The sequence below is a fragment of the Mustelus asterias genome, chromosome 7 (assembly GCF_964213995.1).
Source record: "Mustelus asterias chromosome 7, sMusAst1.hap1.1, whole genome shotgun sequence".
Taxonomy (NCBI): domain Eukaryota; kingdom Metazoa; phylum Chordata; class Chondrichthyes; order Carcharhiniformes; family Triakidae; genus Mustelus; species Mustelus asterias.
The window spans coordinates 43,658,736-43,684,067 of NC_135807.1; the positions used below are offsets into that span (position 1 = coordinate 43,658,736).

The window sequence follows — 25,332 nt, forward strand, 5'->3', positions numbered from 1 at the left end:
AAATTTATAATTTATTTACTGTCGTTCAAATCGAAGTTTGGAATGTTTCATTTTTGTTTCTTTCTTTAGGGCTAACCACCGAATGCATTGCCAATATCTCTGTTATTGATATCAATGACATGGTCCCAATCTTTGAGAAATCAGAGGTAAAAGTAAAATGAATTTTACCATGCCTGTAATATTTGAAGAACTCAATTGTTGCTGTTTAATGCAGCATAATGTAGGGTCTGATTGTAAATCCGACTTTATTTAAGTTTACATTTGTCGATATACCTTTGGCAGAACATTATAGCAAGTCACTATGGTGATATCCGACATTCATCAATGTGATTAATGAAGTACGAGTTGTTGTTCTTCACATTTGAACCTAGGCAGTACATGTCAACAATTCAACTGTGATGAACGCAGCAGCAGAGATAGATTCTATCCTCACTTGAACATATAAGTACACATTTGCAGTGAATAGTGGCTGGAGTAAACAAATAGTAAGGCTTTGTTTTCCTTAGCCTAGTCTAAAGAAACTGAGGCCAGTTACATTTTCCCTGTGGTTTCTTCGGCGCTAAGATCAGCGATCAATATTAGGACCTTCTTGCTCCAAATAGTTTGCTGTCACGCTGCTCACTGCGTTTACCAGAGAAACAATCAGAAATACTCTCAACATTTCTCTCTATAATTTTTGCCGTCTCTTGAATTAAATTAATTTGTAATATTTGAAAAAATAAGAGGCATGTGAGGAGACAGGCAACTAGGCCGGAGTGGGATGAAGACCAAGTGAGTAGCAAATACTCTCAGAGGTTTGTGCGACTTTGGATCTCTCTGCTTCAGAAGGCGGTGGAGCTGGTGTCATTGAATCTTTTTAAGATGGAGGTAGAAACGTTCTTGTTAGGTAATGAAATCAAAGGTTATCAGGAATAGATGGGAATGTGGAATTTGAAACACAGACAGATCAGCCATGATCTTATCGAATAGTGGAGAAGGCTCAAGGGGCTGAATAGCCTACTTTTGTTCCTATTTTGTATGTTCATATACTTGAATTCTTCAAAATGTACTATTTAACAAAATATAATCTGATAAGGCTCATATTTAGGCTCATGTTTCTGATGACAGATTGCTGTCTAAAAATTGCTGATTATAGTTATTGGGCTGAATTGTCCCAAAAATGTGCCATCTCCGGTGGGGAAAGCGGTGAGAATTCTGTCGAGTGGGTTGACACGATCCAGATCACAATTCCCTCACGCGTAGTAATATCTTTTGACTTTTCGGAGATTCCCACGCAATTCTCCCACACTTAGGCAGGTTGGGGTGATTCACGCCATGAGAGGGATGTGTGAGATCGAAAGACATCGGCAAGACTGGCTCAATTAAAAACTGCGCCTCAATCGCAAAGTAAAGTTGAAGTCCCCCTCAGCCTTCCCCCCAATCCCCACAGACATCGTAGCCCCCACAGGCATGGGGGACATCCCCAATCCTTAACCCCAGAGTGGTAACCTCCTCCCCCCCATCACGAATTGTCCGGGTAATCTCCCCCCCCCCCCCCCCCCCCCCACTCCAAGCAGGCATCAGGGTGACCAGGTACACCTAGCGTCTACCCTCACCGGCCATCCGGGGGTAATCCCCCCCCCCCCTGAAGGTAGCACGGCAGTCGTCTGCAAGATTCAATTGAATTCCTTTCACCATTAAAAAATTCTAATAAAATTAATTGCAATGGTCGAGAACTTCCTATGTTCATTGGTCTGTAACTGTTTCAGTTTCTCGTTTGGGCTTAATATATCCTGGGGGTTGGGTGTTCACATACTCTCCATTATTCTGAATGTAACGCCACGCCTGTAACGGTGTCCATACCTATTGTTTTGTGTTTCACATTTGCCAGTATGGTCCCATCACCTTACCTGAAGATACTCCATTGGATACAGTACTGATAGAAATTCAGGCAGTAGATAATGATGAGCCTTTCACCGGCAGCTCTGAGATATTATACAACGTTATAGAAGGCGGTATCAATGGAACTTTCAAAATAATAACCGAAGAAAGCACAAATAAAGGAATGGTGCAGCTGGCAAAGGTAAAGTTCTGAAAAAAAAATGATCATAGCTTCTGTGGTTGCAAAGTAATTTGTATTTAAAGGGCTGTATTCTTAGAATGTTATATTAATAATGTTTTCCTGATAATTGACCCCTGAATAAACCAAGCCCTATATAGAACAAAGAACAAAGAACAGTACAGCACAGGAAACAGGCCCTTCGGCCCTCCAAGCCTGTGCCGCTCCTTGGTCCAACTAGACCAATCGTTTGTATCCCTCCATTCCCAGGCTGCTCATTTGACTATCCAGGTAAGTCTTAAACGATGTCAGCGTGCCTGCCTCCACCACCCTACTTGGCAGCGCATTCCAGGCCCCCACCACCCTCTGTGTAAAAAACATCCCTCTAATATCTGAGTTATACTTCGCCCCTCTCACCTTGAGCCCGTGACCCCTCGTGAACGTCACTTCTGATCTGGGAAAAAGCTTCCCACCGTTCACCCTATCTATCCCCTTCATAATCTTGTACACCTCTATTAGATCTCCCCTCATTCTCCGTCTTTCCAAGGAGAACAACCCCAGTTTACCCAATCTCTCCTCATAGCTAAGACCCTCCATACCAGGCAACATCCTGGTAAACCTTCTCTGCACTCTCTCTAACGCCTCCACGTCCTTCTGGTAGTGCGGCGACCAGAACTGGACGCAGTACTCCAAATGTGGCCTAACCAGCGTTCTATACAGCTGCATCATCAGACTCCAGCTTTTATACTCTATACCCCGTCCTATAAAGGCAAGCATACCATATGCCTTCTTCACCACCTTCTCCACCTGTGTTGCCACCTTCAAGGATTTGTGGACTTGCACACCTAGGTCCCTCTGTGTTTCTATACTCCTGATGACTCTGCCATTTATTGTATAACTCCTCCCTACATTATTTCTTCCAAAATGCATCACTTCGCAATATATATCGCATATATTGTGATATATGAGCTACGGTTAGGTAGTACAGTGTAATACTTTAAAACTTTAGTTCCTGTATAATATGATCTCTTTCTTTTTTGCGTATTCTTCTCCTGTCTGTACCCCATGCAGTGCATGAGAAATCAAACTGCAAACAGCACTCTGCAACATAACTGCAAAAGCAGTTGAGCTAAGTCGTTTGTTCAAGAACGGCTTTGTCCAACACACATTTGGCCCACAATGTCTCTCTATCTGTTCTGCTATGGCCGGAATTCCCTAGCCTCATACGCTCCACCACCACTGGCAGCGAGAGTGGGGAACTTGGCACTCAGCCAAAATTCCATTCTCCGCAACGGAACCGGAGAATCCCGCAGCCGGAGGCGATGCCGGAGAATTCCAGTCTATGTTTTTCTATCCAGTCTGCCATGTCTCTCTATCACCAAGAGGGGGGAGGGGGGGTTCATACCCACAAATAACATGTGACCCTCCCCACATCACCAAGGCATGAGGGTGACCCGACCTGACTTCGGCCCCTCACTTAGTTCTCCTCCCCCCTCAGAACCCCCCCTCTCAGGTCCCCTTTCCCCTCAGACCACCACCCCCCCCCCTCCACGCAGCCCCACTTCCCCTCAGACCCCAATTCAGCCCCCCTTCAGGCCAAGCACCTTGACAGTGCCAACAGTGCACTGCCCCGTAGCACCCTGGCACTGACACCCTGGGCTGGCCGCTTTGGGTCCCAAGGGGGCTCGAAGAGGTAGATCCAGTGTCCATTTGCCCCAGTCTGCAGAGGAAGGTTCCCTCATGGGACCTGGAGTTTGGGTGGGTTTGGGCTGGGGGCAAGGGGTTGACTGTGCCACTCTCCCCGGGGATGGAGTTGTCATGACTGGACTGTCCCTTCTAGTCCTGGCAGACCTGAAAATTACCCCTGGCATGGTGATTTCAGGCAGCCCTGTGATCAGTAGCTGCATTGCTGCCTGTCAGTTGTGAAAATTCTGAAGTGGCCGGGTCACTTTAATCTCCATGCTCCCTGGCCACCTGGCAGGATTTAAATCATTGCAGCACTCCGTTCTGCAGCAGAGATTTTTCTTTCTCCCTGTCAGAAGCTGCAGGTGTGAGTATACCCCTTTGAAGTGCCCTGACAGGGAGGACAGGATCAATTTCATCTGGGGGGAAGAGCGTGGGGACTCCAGTCTGCCCAGCTGTGCATTTAGCCCCCGTGAATGCACACAACTTTGATTTGAAGTTACTGTGGCTTCCCAGCAAGCAGAAATCATTTAAACCATCCCTGTTGCACTTGAAGCCTTTCATCTGGAACAAGTTCCACTGCAATGCCTCATAAAAGATTCAGCTGTCAGATCAAAGAATGGTTGTTGCGGGGGAGAGACCGGTTATTGGGGTGAGGGGGGAGAGAGAGAGACTGGGGGTTGGGGCAAGAGAACGAGAATGGGGGTGAGAGGGAGACTGGTTGTTGGGGGTTGGGGTTAGCGAGTGACTGGTTGTTCGGGATGGGGAGAGAGAGCGCGAGACTGGTTACTGAAGGAGGAAGGAGAGAGAAAGAGACTGGTTGTTGGGGGTGGGAGAGAGAGAGAGAGAGAGAGAGAAAGAGACTGGTTGTTGAGGGTGGAGAGAGAGGGACACTGGGGGTGGGGGGGGGGAAGTAGAGAGAGACTGCTTACTGGGGGTGGAAGGAAAGCGAGAGAGAGATTGGTTCTTGTGGTTGGGGAGAGAGGCTGTTTGCTGGGGGTGCAGGGAGAGAGAGACTGATTCCTGCGGTTGGGGAGCGACTGATTGCTGGGGATGGGGGGAGAGAGTCTGGTTTCTCAGGGTGGGGGGAGAGAGAGACTGGTTCCTGCGGTTGGGGAGTGACTGATTGCGGGGGGTGGGGGAGAGAGTCTGGTTTCTCGGGGTTGGGGGCAGAGAGAGACTGGTTCCTGCGGTTGGGGAGCGACTGGTTGCTGGGGGTGGGGGAGAGAGTCTGGTTTCTCAGGGTGGGGGGAGAGAGAGAGAGAGAGAGAGACCGGTTCCTGCATTTGGGGAGCGACTGGTTGCTGGGGGTGGGGGGAGAGAGGATGTATGTGAGTGAAATGTTGCTTGATCTGAAATGAATGTCAGAAGCACCATATTTTTAATATAGAATCATAGAAATCATAGAAACCCTACAGTGCAGAAGGAGGCCATTCGGCCCATCGAGTCTGCACCGACCACATTCCCACCCAGGCCCTACCCCCACATATTTACCCGCTAATCCCTCTAACCTACACATCCCAGGACTCTAAGGGGCAATTTGTAACCTGGCCAATCAACCTAACCCGCACATCTTTGGACTGTGGGAGGAAACCGGAGCACCCGGAGGAAACCCACGCAGACACGAGGAGAATGTGCAAACTCCACACAGACAGTGACCCGAGCCGGGAATCGAACCCGGGACCCTGGAGCTGTGAAGCAGCAGTGCTAACCACTGTGCTACCGTGCCGCCCAAATATCCATAACATTTTTTGTCCCTATGCAAACCCCTATCCTGCTCCCCTCACTGAGCCATCTGTCACCATGAAAACCATTGTCGATTGTTGGAAAAACCCATCTGGTTCAATAATGTCCTTTAGGGAAGGAAATCTGCTGTCCTTACCTGGTCTGGCCTACATGTGACTCCAGAGCCATAGCAATGTAGTTGCATCTCAACTGCCCTTGGGCAACTAGGGATGGGCAATAAATGCTGGCCCCAGCCTGCGATGCCCATGTCCTGTGAATGAATAAATAAAGATGCTGCCAGACCTGCTGAGTTTTTCCAGCCATTTCTGTTTTTGTTTCAAGTATTATGATTTCAGAGAGTATATTATCCTTTTTGCACAGCTCAATAATCAAATAAAGCAAAGGATGACCATAAGACCATAAGACCATAAGACATAGGAGCGGAAGTAAGGCCATTCGGCCCATCGAGTCCACTCCACCATTCAATCATGGTTGATTTCAACTCCATTTACCCGCTCTCTCCCCATAGCCCTTAATTCCTCGAGAAATCAAGAATTTATCAATTTCTGTCTTGAAGACGCTCAACGTCTCGGCCTCCACAGCCCTCTGTGGCAATGAATTCCACAGACCCACCACTCTCTGGCTGAAGAAATTTCTCCTCATCTCTGTTCTAAAGTGACTCCCTTTTATTCTAAGGCTGTGCCCCCGCGTCCTAGTCTCCCCTGCTAATGGAAACAACTTCCCTACGTCCATCCTATCTAAGCCGTTCATTATCTTGTAAGTTTCTATCAGATCTCCCCTCAACCTCCTAAACTCCAATGAATATAATCCCACGATCCTCAGACGTTCATCGTATGTCAGGCCTACCATTCCTGGGATCATCCGTGTGAATCTCCGCTGGACCCGCTCCAGTGCCAGTATGTCCTTCCTGAGGTGTGGGGCCCAAAATTGCTCACAGTACTCCAAATGGGGCCTAACCAGTGCTTTATAAAGCCTCAGAAGTACATCCCTGCTTTTGTATTCCAAGCCTCTTGAGATAAATGACAACATTACATTTGCTTTCTTAATTACGGACTCAACCTGCAAGTTTACCTTTAGAGAATCCTGGACTAGGACTCCCAAGTCCCTTTGCACTTTAGCATTATGAATTTTGTCACCGTTTAGAAAATAGTCCATGCCTCTATTCTTTTTTCCAAAGTGTACGACCTCGCACTTGCCCACGTTGAATTTCATCAGCCACTTCTTGGACCACTCTCCTAAACTGTCTAAATCTTTCTGCAGCCTCCCCACCTCCTCAATACTACCTGCCCCTCCACCTATCTTTGTATCATCGGCAAACTTGGCCAGAATGCTCCCAGTCCCGTCATCTAGATCGTTAATATATAAAGAGAACAGCTGTGGCCCCAACACTGAACCCTGCGGCTGACTTCAATAGAGATGCAAAGTATATTAATCAATAAATTTAAAGGGTCTGAAAGGTTATTAAAATCAATCTACCTAACATGTGAAGCGGGTGTTGGATAAAATATATTGGGTGGGACTTTACGGCTGCGCTCGCCCCATAACCGGAAAATCCTCCCCGAGTTCAATGGACCTTTCCATGGTCTGCCCCTTGCCTGCTCCGATTCACTGGCGGGCAGAACAGGAAAAGTCACCCCATTGTGCCACTGAAATCATGTGTAGATCAGATAGTTCTAATACATTCAACGATTCGGAATATAATTCTTCTAAAATGCAAAACTGCATCTTTGATTTTAAATCAAGGGTGATGTAAACGAACTCACACAGTGCCAAGTGTAACTTCAAGATGCAAAGCCAAAGGGTGGTTAGACACTTCTGCAGAAGAACATCACGTAATATGAATCACTTGTCTTGTCTGGTGCATTCCCTGGTTGCCAGTTATGGACACATGGCAGGAACAAGTTTTATCCAATTCTTTAGCTGGGGTCATGTGTGGTGGAAGAATATTCAGATATAGAGAATGTAAGAATTAGTTAGGTAAAGCCTATTTATTTTATCAGAGTTTATCGGTTTCATTTATTGAATGCAAACACATCAAATGAATCAGTGTGAAATTTGATATGTGAACTTAAAAGATATCATTGAAACTGACCTCTTTAAGAGTGGAGAGACTCGATCTATGTTGAGTCATTTATTTGTTTCTATTGTGCCTTTTTCCTTAGCCACTAAACTTTGAAGAGTATTCGTCCTATAATTTAACGATCAGTGCCACAAATTCAGAACCACTAGTAGAAGGAGTGGTGTACAACTCGAGCTCATTCGCCATCCTGACCATTCATGTAACTGATAGCGATGAACTGCCACAGTTTTCAAAGTCTACATATACCAAATGGATATTTGAGAATGCATCCAAAGGTGACAGCGTGCTTAAAGTGGAAGCCAAAGACCCTGAAGGTGGTGGAGTGAGGTACTAAATGGTCAGATACTGCTTACTAAAGCATATATAAATGTGCACACAAACACAATGCAAGCGGTTATCCAGGACCAAGGCTTGTAGAATTGGACACAGGTGGTTAACATTGGACATGTTTAAGAATTATTGTTGAGAAAGTTAAGAACCAAAGCCTTAGTAAAAGTAGCCCATGATACATTGACTACTTTATTACAAGGAGTGGAATTAATCGCAATATCGTTATGATCCTAGCTGATATTCTTAGTAGACAAGTCAGGTCTCAGAGTAGATCCTAACTTTTATTGTGGAAAAATTATAGAGGTAAGCTACTGAACAAATTCACAGGAGCCTACTGATGGACTTTTAACACACAAAATAAAACATTTATTAAGCATGAAAAATTAATTATACCACACCGACAAAAATGTTGGAAAGATCTCAATAAAAACACAAGAAAGTGATTCAAATATTCACGATCCCTTCACTCCAGCGATGTCTTTGCAGACTCATACAAATTCAGAAAGATAAAACAATTTGCAATATCTATCTTGTACTCTAATCTTTAGAGTAAGTATGCGGTCCATGAGAACCAATTGGCAATTTGTGGTCAAACGTACTACACTCCAACAGAAATGACAGATGCAACCAAAGCAAATTTTATGGATTACTCAACAATCCACTCAGACATTTGTCAGACCGACAGCCAGCCTACCTCATTTCCTCATGAGGGTTTCCAATCTCCACGTTAGAAGGATTCACTTTGGAATTCTCTCTAACGATTTCTCCCACTCAGACTGCTTCAACAAGGATACAATTCCGGGTTTCAATCTTGCCTTTCAATGTTCTTTGCCTTTCGGTGTTCCTTCCCCCTGGATCTCGGCGAACATGCAAGCTTCGTCTTCCAAGCGCACTTTCAGATTTTCAGCTGTGCCATGCAGAACACCAATACTCCAAAAGGCCAGCAGCATAAAGTCACAAACCTTGGGCTCCCCCCTCGAATGTTCAGAGCTTCTTCCTTGAGCCCACTTTGCTTCAAGTCTGCTTCCCGCAGTTTGAATACCCGTAGCCTATTTCTCTTTTCCTTTCTTTACTTAACAGGATCTGTCTCTCATTTTGACCCCTGTCCCTTACATGGGACTGTCTTCTAGGGCCATTTTCTGTCCCAATCCCTTGTTTGGGACCTTCCTCGTGGTTTTTGACATTCTCCCTGCCCTCCTCCCTGTGCCCTGCTCCCCGGGACACCTGCTCTGCATTGACGCTCTTCTCCAGGTCGCCTAACTGCAGTTTCACACTGTCTCACTTTTCTTCTTCTTTACCTTCCGCGTGTGCATGCAGGGCATGTGTGACCTCTTTTCCGGTATTTGTGAAATCAACAAACAACACATGTGCAGCCATCACACGGGTGGCACATGTGACATTACCTGGAATAGAGAAAAGAGAGATTTAGTAATGGACTTGTAAATGAAAGAGAGCTCCCAGTCTGTACATGCATCTGATAACTGCGGACTGGCTGCATTCTCACTGGGTTTCTGGGGGATTGGTTGTGATCCCAATGTTTGGTTGTGATCCCAATGTTTCCACGAGCAGTTCAGGAGCAGGCGTGGCAATTGCAGCTGCTGAGCCTTCCCCAGTGAATGATTAAGAAGCTGTTTGTCCTTCAACTGATAGGAGATTATGGTGCCTAGCACTCATTCAGAGCTTACGTCCCATTTATTGGTCATGTGTGATAGCCCCGTGCACTCTATCCGTTAGTGCACCTGATGTCATTTTCAGAGTGTCATTTTGCAGTGAGTGCACTGACCCTGGTGGAAAGCAACAGATTATTCCTTCCCTTGCGGCACTGCTGGCTGGTTCTTTTCTGAGTCCCATGGGTGTTAAGCACTCCCGCAACATCCTTCTAGTGGTTAGCACTGTTGCCTCACAGCGCAGGGACCCGGGTTCGATTCCCGGCTTGGGTCACTGTCTGTGTGGAGCTTGGACATTCTCCCCATGCCTGCGTGGGTTTCCCCCAGGTGTTCCGGTTTCCTCCCACAGTCTGAAAGATGTGCTGGTTAGGTGCATTGGCCATGCTAAATTCTCTCCTGAGTACCCAAACGGGCGCCGGAGTGTGGCGACTAGGGGATTTTCACAGTAGCTTCATTGCAGTGTTAATGTAAGCCTACTTGTGACACTAATAAATAAAACAAAGGGTCAGAGGGGAGGACCTCCTGCTGCTATCCCAGAGAGGCGACACAACATACCTTGCTTTAATTGCATGGAGGAGAATCTCTAGGGAGGAATCACTGAACAGTGGGGCTGAAGGTTGCTTAAAGGAATAGAATATAAATGTAAGGAATTAGTGTTGCAACTAGACAAGGCATTGGTGAGGCCGCACCTGGAGTATTGTGCACGGTTATCGTCCCTGTATTTGAGGAAAGATGCAGTGGCATTGGAGGCAGTTTGGAGAAGGTTCACTAGTTGATTCCAGAGATGAGGGGTTTGTCGTATGAAGAGAGATTGAACAGTTTAGGCCTATACTCTCTGGAATTTAGAAGAATGAGGGGAGGTCAAAATGAGGTCTACAAGATGATAAAAGGTCTGGATAAAGTAGATGTGGAACGGATGCTTCCTCTTGTGGGGCATTCTAGGACGAGAGATCATAGTCTTAGGCTAAGAGGTAGCAAATTTAAAACAGAATTGAGGAGAAACTATTTCTCCCAAAGGTTGTGAATCTGTGGAATTTGCTACCCCAAAGTGCAGTGGATGATGGGACTGTGAGTAAATTTAAGAAGGAGTTAGAGAGATTTTTAATTGGTAATGGGCTGAAGGGTTTTGGGGAAAAGTCAGGAAAATGGGGATGAGGAGCATATCAGCCATGATCGAATGGTGGAGCAGACTCGATGGGCCGAATAGCCTAATTCTGCTCCTATGTCTTATAAACTTATGAACCTCTCTTAGGTCCAGAGCTCCTGACCTGCAGTAAATCAATAGCTACCCGAATGCTCTTTAAATAGGGCGCCCTGACCTTCGACCCCCATGAGATAACAGTGGGGCAGGTGAGTTCTTGTCCATCCCTGCCACAAGATTCATTGGATGTATAAATAATGAGCAGAACAGCGTAAGGTCACACATGCTCGGTCATCCTGCCACCCAGCGGGAATCACTTCAGAGCAGAAGAATGCGTCCATGGTCATTTCTACACTTAGTAATGCAGTCAAGATCTTCCACATTAAGACGGCTGCTGTGGTTCAGTGTGTCTGAAATCCAATATCCTTGAAAACAGCATCTGATATCTAAAGGTCAAATCATTGAACAGTGACTCAGACACATGGGGGTATATTCTCATTGCACAACAGGTTGTCAGCGGGCGGGACATTCACCCGAAGGCAAAACGCTTTTAACATTCATGCCAACAGGCAATCACAGGCAGCTTAGCAAAGGGGAGGAGCAAATTCTCTGTCGGATCCAAGTAGGTATTTTCCATTTAAGGGGTTGGTGTGCATGTCAGTATGAGTCACTCTCCTGTGACAAACTTGGTAATACGTAACATGAGGCAGATGCTTATTCTTATGCATGGGTGATGTTGACCAGCCAAGCTGGCGTATTGATAAGACCTGGTGGGATATATGGGTTACTGACAATTAGAATTCTTCCCATTGTAATCCTCTGGAGGCCACTGCCCTAATAGATAGAAGGTCATAGCTTAAAATGTCCTGGAAAGCTTATCAGTGGTCTGTGCCAGCAAGCTGTCTGGATTTTGTTGCTCAAGTGGTATGTAATATTAATATTGAGGGAAGTTGCTTATAAGAGAACTGTTTCAAATCCAAGTACTACAAATAGTAACTTTTAACATGAATCATGTTTAACTATTCTTTTGTTGTCAGAGGACCATTTAGATTTGAGGGGAAAATCCACATTTAACTGTTTTAGATTGCACAGGGTGACTGATGCTGGCAAAAGCACATTTATTCTGATTGAGAAATGCTGACGGGGGTTTTCTCTTGAGGCTGTGTATTGCTAATCTTAAGTTAAATATAGAGACTCATGAAACTCAATGTACTGATTTTAAGATGTGACTTTATTAACCAAACGATCGAATGAGAGAATGATATAAAGTAGCCCAGCACTCCAGATGGAGACTGCAGGCAGCCCAATATCACTCTGAAATACAATGCTTCTGTGAGGGCAATTATACATTTTCAAAATCATATTTTCCACATTTCCAGTGAGCGTAATCTAGTAAACATTAACACAATACAGTCAATAATCATCACTGTCACTAACTCCAGCCAATAACAATATACATCCTGACCTCATAGAGTCATAGAGGTTTACAGCATGGAAACCAGCCCTTCGGCCCAACAGGGACCTGGGTTCGATTCCCGGCTTGGGTCACTGTCTGTGTGGAGTTTGCACATTCTCCTCGTGTCTGCGTGGGTTTCCTCCGGGTGCTCCGGTTTCCTCCCACAGTCCAAAGATGTGCGGCTTAGGTTGATTGGCCAGGTTAAAAATTGTCCCTTAGAGTCCTGAGATGCGTAGGTTAGAGGGATTAGCGGGTAAAAATATGTGGGGGTAGAGCCTGGGTGGGATTGTGGTCGGTGCAGACTCGATGGGCCGAATGGCCTCCTTCTGCACTGTAGGGTTTCTGTGATTTCTGTGATTGTCTATGCCGCCCTTTTTTTTAACAACTAAGTTAGTGCCAATTGCCCACATTTGGCCCATATCCCTCAATGCCCATCTTACTCATGTAACTGTCTAAATGCTTTTTAAGAGACAAAATTGTATCCACCTCTACTACTATCTCTGGCAGCTGGTTCCAGACACACACCACCCTCTGTGTGACAAAATTGCCCCTTTGGACCCTTTTGTATCTCTCCCCTCTCACTTTAAATCTATGCCCTCTAGTTTTAGATTCCCCTACCTTTGGGAAAAGATATTGACTATCTAGCTGATCTATGCCCCTCATTATTTTAGAGACATCTATAAGATCACCCCTAAGCCTCCTACGCTCCAGAGAAAAAAGTCCCAGTCTATCCAACCTCTCCTTATAACTCAAACCATCAAGTCCTGGTAGCATCCTAGTAAATCTTTTCTGCACTCTTTCGAGTTTAATAATATCCTTTCTATAATACTGTACACAGCATTCTTGGTGTGGCCTTGCTAAAAGGTCTTGTACAACTTCAACAAGATGTTCCAACTCCTGTATTCAATGTTCTGATTAATGAAACCAAGCATGCTAAATGCCTTCTTCACCAACCCGTCCACCTGTGACTCCACTTTCAATGAGCTATGAACATGTACCCCGAGATCTCTTTGTTTATAACTCTTCCCAATGCCCTACCATTAACTGAGTAAGTCCTGCCTTGGTTCGATCTACCAAAATGCATCACCTCACATTTATCTAAATTAAACTCCATCTGCCATTCGTCAGCCCACTGACTCCATTGATCATGATCCCGTTGCATCTGAGATAACCTTCTTCACTGTCCACTATGCCACCAATCTTGGTGTCATCTGCAAACTTACTAACCATGCTTCCTAAATTCTCATCCAAATCATTAATATAAATGACAAATAACAGTGGCCCCAACACCGAGCCCTGAAGCACATCGCTGGTCACAGGCCTCCAGTTTGAAAAACAACCCTGTACAACCATCCTCTGTCTTCTGTCATCAAGCCAATTTTGCATCCATTTGGCTACCTCACCCTGGATCCCGTGAGATTTAATCTTACGCAACAACCTACCATGCGGTAGCTTGTCAATGGCCTTGCTAAAGTCCATGTAGACAACATCAACTGCACTGCCCTCATCTACCTTCTTGGTTACCCCTTCAAAAAACTCAATCAAATTTATGAGACATGATTTTCCACTCACAAAGCCATGCTGACTGTCCCTAATCAGTCCCTGCCTCCCTAAATGCCTGTAGATCCTGTCTCTCAGAATATCTTCTAACAACTGATTGAATTATTTATTTATTTAATTAGTCAGCTAGTGTGTGTTTTTTTTTGGCCTTTACTTTTGCAGTAGTATTTTTCTTAAGTTTAAAGTGAAAACTGGAAGTGGGCTGCTAAGGAGCCTGGGAAGGGTTTTTATTTTAACTTTAAAAGTCAGTTACCTGGGAGGTTCCCCCTCATTGTCCCACTGGAGCAAGCTGAGAGGGAGTGATTGGAGGCAGGAGTGCTGGTGAGAGATTGATTGAATTATTTATTTATTTAATTAGTCAGCTAGTGTGTGTTTTTTGTGGCCTTTACTTTTGCAGTAGTATTTTTCTTAAGTTTAAAGTGAAAACTGGAAGTGGGCTGCTAAGGAGTCTGGGAAGGGTTTTTTAACCGCGCAAAGTATAAAAGGTAGGCTGCAGTATACAGCGGGCAGCGTCGGGAGCGGGCAGCATAGTGTGTGGGAAGCAGAGTGTGAGCTATAAGGCTTTGGCTCGCAGGGCTTAGGCAGAAAGGGCGAGCAGGGGTGAATTTAATTCATTTTTGCTGTTTCTACCTGGTACTGGCAAGGTATCTAGAGGGGATGGGTGTGCAGGCAGTGCTATGTTCCTCTTGCACTATGTTTGAGGTGAGGGACGACGTCAGTGTCCCTGCTGATTACATCTGTGGGAAGTGCACCCATCTGCAGCTCCTCCAAAACCGTGTTAGGGAACTGGAGCTGGAGTTGGATGAACTTAGGATCATTAGGGACGCAGAGGTGGCCATAGACAGAAGCTTTAGGGATACAGTTACTCCGAGGAATGAAAACAGATGGGTGATGGTGAGAGGGGCTGGGAGGAAGCATTCCATGCAGGGATCCCCTGTGGTTGTTCCCCTTAGCAACAAGTATTCCGCTTTGGATACGGTTGAGGGGGATGACATACCAGTGGTGAGCCGCAGTGAGAGGTTCTCCAGCACTGTGTCCGTCTCTGTGGCTCGGGAGGGTAAGGGGCAGAGCGGGAGGGCAATAGTTATTGGGGACTCGTTAGTGAGAGGGATAGATAGGAGGTTCTGTGGCAGCAAAAGAGACTCACGGATGGTATGTTGCCTACCGGATGCCAAGGTCTGTGACGTCTCGGACCGTGTTTTCCGGATTCTGAAGGGGGAGGGGAAACAGTCACAAGTCGTGGTACACATTGGTACCAACGACACAGGTAAGAGAAGGGACGGGGATTTAAAGCAGGAATTTCTGGAGCTGGGCTGGAAGCTGAGAGCCAAGACAAAACATGTGGTCATCTCTGGTACGTTGCCAGTGCCACGTGATAGCGAGTTGAGGAACAGGGAGAGAGTGCAGTTAAACATGTGGTTGCAGGGATGGTGTAGGAGGGAGGGTTTCAGATACGTGGATAATTGGAACACATTCTGGGGAAGGTGGGACCTGTACAAACAGGACGGGGTGCACCTGAACCAGAGGGGCACTAATATCCTAGGAGGGAAATTTGATACGGCTCTTCAGGGGGGTTTAAACTAATTTGCCAGGGGTGTGCGAAAAGGAGTTGCAGTCCGGAAGTCAGTGAGGGTGGTGAGGTATTTGGGAAGGTATCAGGGTCAAGGGTGGGTACCGGTAGACAGGAAGGTGGGTTGAAATGTGTCTACTTCAATGCAAGGAGCATCCGGAACAAGGTAGATGAACTTGGGGCCTGGATTGGTACATGGGACTACGATGTTGTGGCCATTACGGAGACGTGGGTAGAACAAGGACAGGAATGGTTGTTGGATGTTCTGGGGTATAGATGTTTCAGTAAGTGTAGGGAAGCTGGTAAAAGAGGTGGAGGAGTGGCATTGTTAATCAAGGATAGTTTAACGGCTGCGGAAAGGCACTTCGAGGGGGATCTGCACACTGAGGTAATATGGGCTGAGGTTAGAAATAGGAAAGGAGCGGTCACGTTGTTAGGAGTTTACTATAGGCCCCCAAATAGTAAGAGAGATGTGGAGGAAGAAATTGCTAAGCAGATTATGGATATGTGTGGGGGTCACAGGGTAGTTGTCATGGGGGACTTTAACTTTCCAAATATTGATTGGAACCTTTGTAGGTCAAATAGTTCGGATGGGGCAGTTTTTGTGCAGTGTGTGCAGGAGGGTTTCCTGACACAATATGTGGATAGGCCGACAAGAGGTGAGGCCACATTGGATTTGGTACTGGGAAATGAACCGGGCCAAGTGTTAGATTTGGTTGTGGGAGAGCACTTTGGAGATAGTGACCACAATTTGGTGTCTTTTGTTATTGCAATGGAGAGGGATAGGGCCGTACGGCAGGGCAAGGTTTACAATTGGGGGAGAGGTAATTATGATGCGATTAGGCAAGAATTAGGGGGCATAAGTTGGGAACAGAAACTGTCAGAGAAAGGAACTAATGAAAAGTGGAACTTTTTCAAGGAACAAATACTGGGTGTCCTTGATAGGTATGTCCCTGTCAGGCAGGGAGGAAATGGTCGAGTGAGGGAACCATGGTTCACGAAAGAGGTGGAATGTCTTGTGAAAAGGAAGAGGGAAGCTTATGTAGGGATGAGGAAACAAGGTTCAGATGGCTCGATTGAGGGTTACAAGTTAGCAAGGAATGAGCTGAAAAAGGGGCTTAGGAGAGCTAGGAGGGGACATGAGAAGTCCTTGGCAGGTCGGATCAAGGAAAACCCCAAGACTTTTTATTCTTATGTGAGGAATAAAGGAATGACCAGGGTGAGGTTAGGGCCGGTCAAGGACAGTAGTGGGAACTTGTGTATGGAGTCAGTAGAGATAGGCGAGGTGATGAATGAATACTTTTCTTCAGTGTTCACCAAGGAGAGGGGCCATGTTTTTGAAGAAGAGAAGGTGTTACAGGCTAATAGGCTGGAGGAAATAGATGTTCGGAGGGAGGATGTCCTGGCAGTTTTGAATAAACTGAAGGTCGATAAGTCCCCTGGGCCTGATGAAATGTATCCTAGGATTCTTTGGGAGGCAAGGGATGAGATTGCAGAGCCTTTGGCTTTGAGCTTTGGGTCCTCGCTGTCCACGGGGATAGTGCCAGAGGACTGGAGAATGGCGAATGTTGTTCCTCTGTTTAAGAAAGGGAATAGAAGTGACGCTGGTAATTATAGACCGGTTAGTCTTACTTCGGTGGTTGGTAAATTGATGGAAAAGGTCCTTAGGGATGGAATTTACGACCATTTAGAAAGATGCGGATTAATCCGGGATAGTCAGCACGGATTCGTGAAGGGCAAGTCGTGCCTCACAAATTTGATTGAATTTTTTGAGGAGGTAACTAAGTGTGTTGATGAAGGTACGGCAGTTGATGTCATATACATGGATTTTAGTAAGGCATTTGATAAGGTCCCCCATGGTCGGCTTATGATGAAAGTGAGGAGGTGTGGGATAGAGGGAAAGTTGGCCGATTGGATAGGTAACTGGCTGTCTGATCGAAGACAGAGGGTGGTGGTGGATGGAAAATTTTTGGATTGGAGGCAGGTTGCTAGCGGAGTGCCACAGGGATCAGTGCTTGGTCCTCTGCTCTTTGTGATTTTTATTAATGACTTAGAGGAGGGGGCTGAAGGGTGGATCAGTAAATTTGCTGATGACACCAAGATTGGTCGAGTAGTGGATGAGGTGGAAGGCTGTTGTAGGCTGCAAAGAGACATAGATAGGATGCAAAGCTGGGCTGAAAAATGGCAAATGGAGTTTAACCCTGATAAATGTGAGGTGATTCATTTTGGTAGGACTAATTTAAATGTGGATTACAGGGTCAAAGGTAGAGTTCTGAAGACTGTGGAGGAACAGAGAGATCTTGGGGTCCATATCCACAGATCTCTAAAGGTTGCCACTCAAGTGGATAGAGCTGTGAAGAAGGCCTTTAGTGTGTTAGCTTTTATTAACAGAGGGTTGGAGTTTAAGAGCCGTGGGGTTATGCTGCAACTGTACAGGACCTTGGTGAGACCACATTTGGAATATTGTGTGCAGTTCTGGTCACCTCACTATAAGAAGGATGTGAAAGCGCTGGAAAGAGTGCAGAGGAGATTTACCAGGATGCTGCCTGGTTTGGAGGGTAGGTCTTATGAGGAAAGGTTGAGGGAGCTAGGGCTGTTCTCTCTGGAGCGGAGGAGGCTGAGGGGAGACTTAATAGAGGTTTATAAAATGATGAAGGGGATAGATAGAGTGAACGTTCAAAGACTATTTCCTCGGGTGGATGGAGCTATTACACGGGGCATAACTATAGGGTTCGTGGTGGGAGATATCGGAAGGATATCAGAGGTAGGTTCTTTACGCAGAGAGTGGTTGGGGTGTGGAATGGACTGCCTGCAGTGATAGTGGAGTCAGACACTTTAGGAACATTTAAGCGGTTATTGGATAGGCACATGGAGCACACCAGGATGATAGGAAGTGGGATAGCTTGATCTTGGTTTCAGATAAAGCTCGGCACAACATCGTGGGCCGAAGGGCCTGTTTTGTGCTGTACTGTTCTATGTTCTAACTCACCCACTACAGATGTGAGATTCACCAGCCGGTAGTTCCCAGGCTTTTACCTGCAGTCCTTCTTAAACAAAGGCACAACATTTGCCGCCCTCCAATCTTCAGTCACCTCACCTGTGGCTGTCGATGATTCAAATATCTCTGCTAAGGGACCCGCAATTTCCTCCCTAGCCTCCCACAATGTTCTGGGATACACTTCATCAGGTCCCAGGGATTTATCTACCTTGATGCGCTTTAAGATTTCCAGCACCTCCTTCTCTGTTATATTTACACTCCTCAAGACATCACTATTTATTTCCCAAGTTCCCTAACATGCATACATTTCTCAGCAGTAAATACTGATGAGAAATATTCATTTCGGATCTCATCCATCTCATGGTATTTCATTTGTCGTTAATTACGGACGTTACCTCCCTTCTGTTGCCCAGCAACACAGGATGCTGGACAGTGAGATGGAAGAATGATTCCCACTGATTCCAACCCACGTTGGACCCTAAGAAAATCCTTATGTCTACCTTGCGCCTATGTTATCAGTTTGGAACTGTATAGTTCTGTGGTGAACCATAGTTGGTTACCACTATGAATGCTGAGCCATGGATGGTCAGCACTATGGGTGTTTGTAGATATGTTACTGTTGTCACTGTTGGGGTTAGGGTTGGGCTGTTCTACCTGTTGATATTGTTCTGTGGTACACTCCAGTTGGCTCCGCCTACCTGGGGAAGTATAAAGGTCACTGCACTGCCTGGTGACCCTTTAGTCTGGGATTGTATTGTATATAGTGTGCTCCATTCTTGTTAGTAATAAAAGCCTTTATTTCCCGGGTACAATCTAGCCTCCCGAGTGATTTAATCGCACATCAAGTTCTATTCATCAAACTGGCATTGGTAGCCATCTTGTTCCCGACAACTGCTGATAAAGTAGCCACCTTCAGTAGAACCACTGTCCCATGGAGTGCAGTCCCTCTCTGCTACCTCATCCCATCAAACCCTGCTGTATCTTTGATGAAGTTTCACAAAATGTACTCTAAAAGCAAACTGCATCCATTTTATAAATTCAAAATACATGTTTTAAACGAGGAATGCTTGTTATTCAGTTAGAGCTGTCTTCTATAGTGACAGCTTTCGTCAGCGTTCTCTATAGTCTAAGATCATTCACTCTTAAGTCAGTATTGTGATAGTGTTCTTAAACCCATGATTTATTAGCCTAATTTAACCTCCCTACATCAAGCAATAAGACTAATGATCTGCTTCTGATTGATTAGCTACAGACTAAATGATCCAGATGATCGGTTCAGGATCGACTCTGAAACTGGAGAGATTTTCGTTAAAGGTGAATTGGACAGAGAGGAGAAAGGATATTATGAAGTTAATGCCATTGCAATGGAGGAAGGTAAGCGCTCTTAATTAATTCTTTGAAGTGGAAAGGGAAATAAGAATATCAGCATTAGAGCAAGATAAAGCCCACTGCATCTGTTCCATCATTCAGCAAGATCATGGCTACCTCAATTCCACCATCCCACATCATCCCCATACCCCTTCATTTCCTTAGAATTAAGAACAAATTGAGGCTTACATTCTGCATTCTTGATCAAGGACAACATTATGGAGGAGGAGTAGGGGATTAACGTAAAAGCACCAATGTTCTACGGCAACACGTGTGTAAGGCAGTAGGGATTCCGAAGCATAGAACATAGAACATAGAACATTACAGCGCAGAACAGGCCCTTCGGCCCACGATGTTGCACCGACCAGTTAAAAAAAAACTGTGACCCTCCAACCTAAACCAATTTCTTTTCGTCCATGAACCTATCTACGGATCTCTTAAACGCCCCCAAACTAGGCGCATTTACTACTGATGCTGGCAGGGCATTCCAATCCCTCACCACCCTCTGGGTAAAGAACCTACCCCTGACATTGGTTCTATAACTACCCCCCCTCAATTTAAAGCCATGCCCCCTCGTGCTGGATTTCTCCATCAGAGGAAAAAGGCTATCACTATCCACCCTATCAAAACCTCTCATCATCTTATATGTTTCAATAAGATCCCCTCTTAGCCGCCGCCTTTCCAGCAAAAACAATCCCAAATCCCTCAGCCTCTCCTCATAGGATCTCCCCTCCATACCAGGCAACATCCTGGTAAACCTCCTCTGCACCCTCTCCAAAGCCTCCACATCCTTCCTGTAATGTGGGGACCAGAACTGCACACAGTACTCCAAGTGCGGCCGCACCAGAGTTGTGTACAGTTGCAACATAACGCTACGACTCCTAAATTCAATCCCCCTACCAATAAACGCCAAGACACCATATGCCTTCTTAACAACCTTATCTACTTGATTCCCAACTTTCAGGGATCTATGCACACATACACCTAGATCCCTCTGCTCCTCCACACTATTCAAAGTCCTCCCGTTAGCCGTATACTCAACACATCTGTTATTCCTACCAAAGTGAATTACCTCACACTTCTCCGCATTAAACTCCATCCGCCACCTCTCGGCCCAACTTTGCAACCTGTCTAAGTCTTCCTGCAAACTACGACACCCTTCCTCACTGTCTACCACACCACCGACTTTGGTGTCATCAGCAAATTTGCTAATCCACCCAACTATACCCTCATCCAGATCATTAATAAATATTACAAACAGCAGTGGCCCCAAAACAGATCCTTGAGGTACACCACTTGTAACCGCACTCCATGATGAATATTTACTATCAACCACCACCCTCTGTTTCCTATCCGCTAGCCAATTCCTGATCCAATTTCCTAGATCACCCCCAATCCCATACATCTGCATTTTCTGCAGAAGCCTACCATGGTGAACCTTATCAAACGCCTTACTAAAATCCATATATACCACGTCCACTGCCTTGCCCCCATCCACCTCCTTGGTCACTTTCTCAAAAAACTCAATAAGGTTAGTAAGGCACGACCTACCTGCCACAAAACCATGCTGACTATCACCTATCAATTCATTACTCTCCAAATAACTATAAATCCTATCCCTTATAATTTTTTCCAACATCTTGCCGACAACAGAAGTGAGACTCACCGGTCTATAATTCCCGGGGAAGTCTCTGTTCCCCTTCTTAAACAATGGGACAACATTCGCTAACCTCCAATCTTCTGGTACTATACCAGAGGCCAACGACGACCTGAAGATCAGAGCCAGAGGCTCTGCAATCACTTCTCTTGCCTCCCAGAGAATCCTTGGATAAATCCCATCCGGACCAGGGGATTTATCTATTTTCAGACCCTCCAGAATATCCTGCACATCCTCCTTATCAACTGTAATACTGTCTATTCTACTCCCTTGCAACCCAGTGTCCTCCTCAGCTATATTCATGTCCCCTTGCGTGAACACCGAAGAGAAATATTGGTTCAATGCTTCACCAATCTCCTCCGGTTCCACACATAACATGTTGATTCTTGCATTTTATTTTGTTTTCTGTCCGACCATGATCGAAATGGCTCAGGTCAAAGTCACACATTCTCATCCTTGCTTTCAAATCTCTCTGTCCCGTCTCTGTAATCTACTCTAGCCTCATAACTCTCCCCGATATCTGTGATCTTCGAATTCTGGTCCCTTGAGCATTCCTGATTTAAAATGCTCCACCAATGGTGGCTGTGCCTTCAGTTGCTTCAAGCCCCAAGCTCTGCACTTCTCAGCCTCTTTACCTTACTTTCTTCTTTTGAGACCAAGATTTTGGTCATCTGACTTAATGTCTGACACCCTAACATCATTGTGGGTGTATCTACCTAAGAAGTCTCACAACACCAGGTTAAAGTCCAACAAGCCACTAGCTTTCGGAGCACTGCTCCTTCGTCAGGTAAGTGGGAGTTCTGTTCATAAACAGGGCATATAAAGACACAAACTCAATTTACAAAATAATGGTTGGAAATTTTGTATATATTTTGTAAATTGAGTTTGTGTCTTTATATGCCCTGTTTGTGAACAGAACTCCCACTCACCTGACGAAGGAGCAGTGCTCCGAAAGCTAGTGGCTTTTGCTACCAAATAAACCTGTTGGACTTTAACCTGGTGTTGTGAGGCTTCTTACTGTGTTTACCCCAGTCCAATGCCGGCATCTCCACATCGTGCATCTACATCTCAGGGACTGCAGCGGTTCAAGAAGGCAGCTCACCACCACCTTCTCAGGGGCAATTAGGGATGGGCAGTAAATGCTGGCTTGGAGTTTGGCGGGGCAGATTTCACGTGGATGCTGGAGGGAGGGGACCCTGGTGAAGCAGCAGCATTGTGGCAGCGCTGCTTCCCCTGAGTCCAGTGCTGAGGCCAGTAATGCTGAAGCTAGGTGGGGGATGGGGTAGGGGGGAAATGGAGGTGGGGGAAGAAGGGGTGAGGGACACGCTGCGATCGGGGGAGTGGGGGAATGAGAGGAGAGTGTGTGAGGGTGAGGTGTCGTGCCGGGGCAATGGGGGGGTCGAGACCGTGGGGGAGGGTCTGGAATCTCCGTGGAGGGTAGGGGGGAGATTGTTACCATGGTGAGGGAGGTCGAGGTGGGGTGGGTGCTGGCAGGAGAGCTGCCGTTTTTCAGCTGTTTGCGTGCATGCGCATTACGAGCCTCCAATCCAAACTGCCGGTTCACGGGTGGTTTAAGCCCCGCCCCCTGCCCTACAGGTGCGGTTCAGTTTCTGCTCTTTTTTTGTCTAAGTGGATAAGATCACAGATTTGAACTCGCCCAAAAACGAGTGAGCAACTTCCCCGTTTTCCCACCTGTCCTGGACTTAGAATCTTTTTGATAAGATCGCCCCCAGCGGATCTGGCAGCATCTGTGGAAAGAGAATAAACAGTTGATGTTTCAAATCCATGTGACTCTTTTTCAGAAGAACAGACTGAAGCTATAAAGAGTCACCCAGACTCTACAGATGTCGCCAGATCTGCTGAGGTTTTTCAGCATTTATTGTATTGATTGTAAAGTGTTTGACACGGTGGCACAGTGGTTAGCACTGCTGCCTCAAAGCGCCAGGGACCCGGGATCGATTCCCGACTTGGGTCACTGTCTGTGTAGAGCTTGCACGTTCTCTCCATGTCTGCGTGGGTTTCCTGCCGGGTGCTCCGGTTTCCTCCCACAGTCCAATGATGTGCAGGTTAGGTGGATTGGCCATGCTAAATTGCCCCTTAGTGTCATGTGGACTAACTAGAGTAAATGCATGGGGTTATAGGGCTAGAGCCTGGGTGGGATTGTGGCTGGTGCAGACTCGATGGGCCGAATGGCTTCCTTCTGCACTGTAGGATTCTATGATTCTATGTCCACTGGTTGTGAACAGCACTATCTAAATGCAGATTTTTGTTTTGACCTGAGCGACAATTTCCCAACCTCCATCTTACAATCTCCCTTTCTTCCCAGACTGAGCCTCAATCATTTCCATTTCTCCCTCCCTTCCTCGCTCACCTCTCTCTTCTCCCTCCGCTCTTTCTTTCTCTCTCCTCCAGACCCATTTCTTGATCCCACTCCCTATTGTCCCTCTCTTTTCAATCACCATATCCCAATTGCTCTCCCTCATCCCTGAGCCCCATGTCCATCTTTCCCCCTCCTATCACAATCTTCCCCTAGAGTCACTGGTCACTCACACATCCCTTCCCCTCTCCCAGGCCTCAATTGCTGCTTCCAGTTTACCCTAGCCTGTCTCCCCACTCTGGCTCTCATTCAGTCCTCTCCTCAGGCTCCCGACCCCCATTTTCTCCTGTTATCCATAAGCAAGGATATCTCTAAACACAGGTGGGAGGGCAAAGCCACCAAGAGGATGCTTCTCCGAGTTAATAATTTGTGGCTGGAGTGTTTTCAAGAGGGGGGAGGGTGGGAGAACGGTGAGGAATGGTAGAGCAAGATGTGGAATTCACTGAGGCAAGAAATGTAAAGGGTAAAGTTCTCCGCAGCTGCTAGGAGACTCTTGTGAAATCCAGAAATGTTTACAATCCTATCACTGACAGTTATTGACGGTTATTATAGGCCTTAATTAATATCTGACGGACTAGTGTACCTGTTACCATAGTGTCTATTGATATGCATGTTGGAACTATGAGTCACTTATGATGAATGTTCATTTTTTTATTCCCACACGGGATATGGGCGTCACTGCAAAACATTTATTGGCCAACCCAAGTTGTTCTTGGAAAGGTCTTTGTGAGCTGCCTTCTTGAAATGTTGAATTCCATATTATAAGGGTACTTCTGCAGTATCGTAATTTGACCCAGCAATAATGAAGGGATGACATTATACTTTCAAGTCAGGGTGGTGTGTGATTGGGAGGGGAACTTGCAGTTGGCGATGTTTCTATGTCCACTTTCAGTGGGCAGGTAAAATATTGCCCCATCTCTCTGGACTGTTAATGCAGACCTCTAGATTACTACTGCAGAAATGCTATCACAAGTTAATTCAAACAATTTTGGATGAGCTTAGACCTGTTCCCTAACTTCATTATTATATTTCCTATTGCTCAACATCTGGACATTTATATCATGAGTTCTATTTTGTTGCAATTGCAAATACAGTGAGTTCCATTTATTAGTGGCAGATTTATTACTTTTCTGGGTTCCCTTGACATTCAATGAGATAATCCCTGTCTATTTAAACAAAGGCTGATTCATCAGTTAATAATTGATCTTGAGTTTATTGAATCTGGCCATCGTCCCTATTTATCAACAAAAGGAAGTTCAGAGTGTGATCAAGATTTCTTCTGTATGAGTTTTTAAAAATTCTTTCATTGGATGTGGCTGTTGCTAACAAGGCTTGCATTTGTTGTCCATCCCTAATTGCTTGTGAAATGCGTGGCTTGCCAAGCTATTTCAGAGGGCAGTTAAGGCATAACCACATGGCGATGGGTCTGGAGTCACCTGTAGGTCAGACCAGATAAGGAGGATAGATTTCCTTCCCTAAAGGACATCAGTGAACCAGATGGTTTTTACAATAGGAATATGAATTTACAAATGATAGTTTCATGGTCACCATTACTGAGACTAGCTTTATATTCCAGATTTATTTATTGAATTTAAATTCCACCAGCTGCTGTGGTGTGATTTGAACCCATGCCCCCAGTACATTGGGTCTTGGGATTACTA

General features: G+C 45.8%; 1 protein-coding gene across 3 annotated transcripts in view; it reads left to right on the forward strand.

Moving 5' to 3' along the window:
* cdh17 (cadherin 17, LI cadherin (liver-intestine)) overlaps positions 1-25,332 on the forward strand; it is a 111,252-nt gene that overhangs the window by 64,870 nt on the left and 21,050 nt on the right. For all 3 annotated transcript variants that reach the window (XM_078215983.1, XM_078215981.1, XM_078215982.1), the window contains 4 exons: positions 70-146; positions 1,871-2,062; positions 7,630-7,874; positions 19,516-19,643. In XM_078215983.1, coding sequence (XP_078072109.1) covers positions 70-146; positions 1,871-2,062; positions 7,630-7,874; positions 19,516-19,643 — 642 coding nt within the window. The remainder of the gene's footprint in view (positions 1-69; positions 147-1,870; positions 2,063-7,629; positions 7,875-19,515; positions 19,644-25,332) is intronic.